Raw genomic sequence first — 4448 nt, forward strand, 5'->3', positions numbered from 1 at the left:
CCGCGCGGCGGCGGCGCGCACTGACGGGCTTCTCTGTTGCAGGATCCTGCTGACCGTGGTGGTGATCTTCAGAATTCTCATTGTGGCCATTGTAGGGGAGACGGTGTACGATGACGAGCAAACGATGTTTGTCTGTAACACGCTGCAGCCAGGCTGCAACCAGGCTTGTTATGACCAGGCTTTCCCCATTTCTCACATAAGGTACTGGGTGTTCCAGATCATCATGGTGTGCACTCCCAGCCTGTGCTTCATAACATACTCCGTTCACCAGTCTGCTAAACAAAGGGAACGGAGGTACTCCACTGTCTTCCTTACCTTGGAAAGGGACCAGGATTCAATGAAGCGTGAGGACAGTAAGAAAATCAAGAACACGATTGTCAATGGGGTGCTGCAAAACACTGAGAACTCCACCAAAGAGGCAGAACCAGACTGCTTAGAAGTGAAGGAAATCCCCAATCCTGCTATCAGAACTACAAAATCAAAGATGAGGAGGCAAGAAGGCATTTCTCGATTTTATATCATCCAAGTGGTCTTTCGAAATGCCCTAGAGATTGGATTCTTAGTGGGACAGTATTTTCTGTACGGATTCAATGTCCCTTCCATGTATGAATGTGACAGATACCCTTGCATTAAAGAAGTAGAGTGCTATGTCTCTAGACCCACTGAGAAGACTGTATTCTTGGTATTCATGTTTGCTGTCAGTGGGATTTGTGTGGTGCTTAATTTGGCAGAACTGAACCACTTGGGCTGGAGAAAGATCAAAATGGCAGTGAGAGGAGTACAGGCAAAAAGGAAATCCATATACGAAATCAGAAATAAGGACCTGCCAAGAATGAGCATGCCTAACTTCGGCAGGACTCAGTCAAGTGACTCAGCTTATGTGTGAGGCTGTGACAGAACTGAAACACTGTGCCAGGTGGAACAGACCCAGATACCATTAGAGAAAGGTACATTGCTTAGGCAAGCATTTTATCAAACCACCAAGAAAGCCATTAAGGTATTGGATCTGCACTTACTGAACTAGCTGCAAAATGCAGCACTACATAAAAGACTGAAAAAACAGCTATAAAACCATGCTTGACCTAGCCTTACAGCACAGCTACTATTATTCCTACTTTTCTTTCTAATGATTGGGTTTTATCTGTCAGTGAAGCAGCTTTTTGGTTGTCATTAGGATGTTTACAGTTTGAACTGTCTGACTAATTGTTGTAAATGTGTAGAATGTTCATATCAAAAACTCTGCAAGGATACTCTATATGGGGCGGGGTGGGGTGGGGGACACTGTTGCAATGTGCAGGCATAAGCATGTTTTAAAAGGAGGAAAAGTGCACTGTAAGGAATCTAACCACAGCTCAATCAGGATACCTGCGTTCACGTATCTCACAGATGTCTTATTTTGTTTGTCTAAATCACAGACTGTAGTCCTGGTGTGTATTACTAGCTATTTTCTCTCATGGTTTGTGCATCAATTAGTCATGCTAAAAATAAATGCTGAATATAATTTTGCCATTTTTTGTTTGCCTGTCCACACACACACACACACCAGAGACCTTAATCATCTTGCATTAGTTGTGATCTGCAGAATATATTGGTAGGTTTTGATTGATTCCCTAATAGGTGCATAAATAAGATGGAGTTGGTTCATGCCAGCCAAAATATGCATTTACCTACAATCACCTATGATGACACACATACCAAAGGAAGAGAGTTCATTGCATTTAACTGCGAATATATCATCTTCTCTCTGCTCTTATTCATATAAGTGCCATACTTGAAACATCTAACTCTGTACTTAGTCAAAAGGTTGTTTTGGGATACCAGCTGGAGTGAAATGATTTTATACTCTCCTTTGTTTATTTTATGCTATTTGTTTAGTCATTGCAATGGTGTAAAAAGCAGCTAAAGTATATATTGATAAATAAAGTACTTGCCTTTTTTTTTTTTTTTTTTTTTTTTAATTTGTAAGCCAGAGAGATTTGCTCTTCTTTATTCTTGTATACAATTGTAAAAAAACTTACAGGGTCAAAATAATTGACTTACAACAACTATTCTTCAGGGTTTAAAATGTCTTATTGGTATTCTAAACTCTAAGTGATAAAACCCGGGAAATCAGGACTATTTTTTATGTCTGTTTTCCTCCTTAAGCAAGCTTCCTCTGTCTTTAAAGCCTGATCCAAAGTCCACTGACACCAACAGCCTTCTTTCTGCTGACACTAAGGGCAACACAGTTGGCTGCCAAGGTCACTCTAGGAATAGCCAGAATACATTTACCTATAAATGAAACAATTGCAGCTTTTCATCAGGGAATCCAAATAGTAACCTCAGCTTTTCTGCCTTACAGCTGGTTTAAGAAATATATCGTTCATGTCCCATCAACTTACTGGTAAGCCACTGAGGCAGTCTCAAATGAATCTCTGTTAACAGCAATTATCTTAATAAATAATAGAATATTAAGTTTGACTTTTTTTATCATTTTTAAAATTCGTTCTGAATTCAACAGAAAATATTTCTCTGGCAACAGTAGGAGTTGGATCAGGACTAAAAAACATACAAGTGCATTTCTAACTAAATAGTATCTGCCCTTTAAAGAAAAGGGCCAAAATGGTGCTGGAAAATTTGGGGGTACTTTATAACATAAGAAGGAGACATGGGCTCAGAGTCACAAATGGCCTTTTGATTGTATTTTATGTCAAGCCTGAAAATGGATTTTATTATATATTGGCTTGGAGATGATGCATATAAATCTTTTCCTCTTGGCTTACAATAAATACCTTAACATTCCATTCTTGTCGTTTGCCAGCATTTTCACTTTAAAAAATGTAGATTAATTCTTAGATAGTTTATCCATTATCGCATTCATCTGTTGTCTTTTTTCTTCCACTGTGAAACATTAAAGGATTTTGAGATGTGTCATGTTTTTAAAGATTTAAAAAATATTTTTCTTTATGTGTAAGTCTTAGAGTTTTCCTGATTTGATTACAGAAACCTCTAAAGATGGATTTCTCAGATGATTCTTTGTGATAAAAACGCACACTGATATTGCTAGTTGACTGCATGCTCACTGGAAAACTGCATGTTATTTTTAGAAGGACAACATGGCAGCTAAAATTTCCATCTGCAAAATAACAAGCTTCCGAAGATTGTTATTTAACACACAAATCTAAGTCTGATTTTCATTTTGCAGAGTCCTGGGATGGTTTTCAAAATCTCTTTTTGAACAGATATTGAAAGGAAAAATATTCCTTGGCAGTCATAAGCACTCCTTTAATGTTGAAGAAATGGGAGATTTTATGCAAAGGGCTTGATCCAGTGCAAATTAAAGTTGAAAGAGCAAAACTTGTACTGAATTCATTGGGCTTTGGCTCAAGTCATAATTTTGTGTTAGGCAGAAGCCCTAATGCAGGTTTTTCCAGTGGCTGCATAGCAGTTTTCAGTCAAACTCTAGTGAAGGTGCATGTCTTGAAAGCTATAAGATTTTAATACCTTAAAATTCTAAGGTAATATTTAGGAAATATCTGTTTATATTAGTCAATGCAAATCACTCAGTTCATTTAATTATTTTTATGTAGTTGCACATTTGTACTCCAGTAAACTGGGATTCTTCAGAACCCAAAGAGAAGAATATCAGGAAATGTAAATGCTAATTTACGTAACAGGATCAGTGATAAAGTAGGCAAAGACTTATATTTTGATCAACAGAAACATCATCCTCCATACTTGGAATATGGGTTCTCATAGTTCAGATGAGAGATGAAATGTGTCAAGAGATCAGTTGTTCTAATCTTCCTTTTAAATTGTTATTTTTCATTTCTTACCAACTACTCGTTTGTCATGGACAAGAGAAATATAGCAAACACTTTTTTTGTCAATGTATGTGAGAATCATATGATTAATGCTAATGGCCTGTTTGCATGAAAGCTGACTATTCATTTACAGAATAAATGCTTTAAAATTGTCACAGCAATGGAAAAGTCTGTTAACTGAACAGAACTGAGTGAACATGAAGCTGAAGGGCACATTACTGGCTACTTAGATCTTGCTCCTGCCTCAGTGAAATAAATTAGTCTCACCATTGACATCTCTGTAAGGATCAGACATTAAAAATGAAAATTGAGTTAATGTTTGTTTTGTTCATTGTTTACATTGTTTTGCACTGGTGGACAACATTATATGTCACGATACATGCAAAAAAAATGCTGTGTTCACTAAGCTCCTATGGAAAATTGCAATAGAATCTAATACACTATTAGCTTCATGAAATTAAAAAACTTACATGAAAAAAGACATTTCATTTTTATATATTTGATCTTGTGCTTTCCACACCTGTGTGAATTTCAAAATCTGTTTACGTAGGGGTTATGAACCATTTCACCAGATATGTATAAGATACAATGTGAGCCTATGAAAAAATATTTTAAAAAATAGGACCTTTTTTTCATGATTAAAAC

General features: G+C 36.8%; 1 protein-coding gene across 1 annotated transcript; it reads left to right on the forward strand.

Moving 5' to 3' along the window:
• Nucleotides 1-4: 4 nt before the first annotated feature.
• GJD2 (gap junction protein delta 2) lies at nucleotides 5-4119 on the forward strand (the record flags this gene model as incomplete). The annotated part of the gene is made up of 1 exon (XM_017741633.1): nucleotides 5-4119. A coding segment is annotated over one exon (882 nt), but the record flags the coding sequence as incomplete, so codon positions are not given.
• Between the last annotated feature and the right edge of the window lie 329 nt (nucleotides 4120-4448).

The sequence above is a fragment of the Corvus brachyrhynchos genome, unplaced genomic scaffold (assembly GCF_000691975.1).
Source record: "Corvus brachyrhynchos isolate BGI_N302 unplaced genomic scaffold, ASM69197v1 scaffold115, whole genome shotgun sequence".
NCBI lineage: Eukaryota > Metazoa > Chordata > Aves > Passeriformes > Corvidae > Corvus > Corvus brachyrhynchos.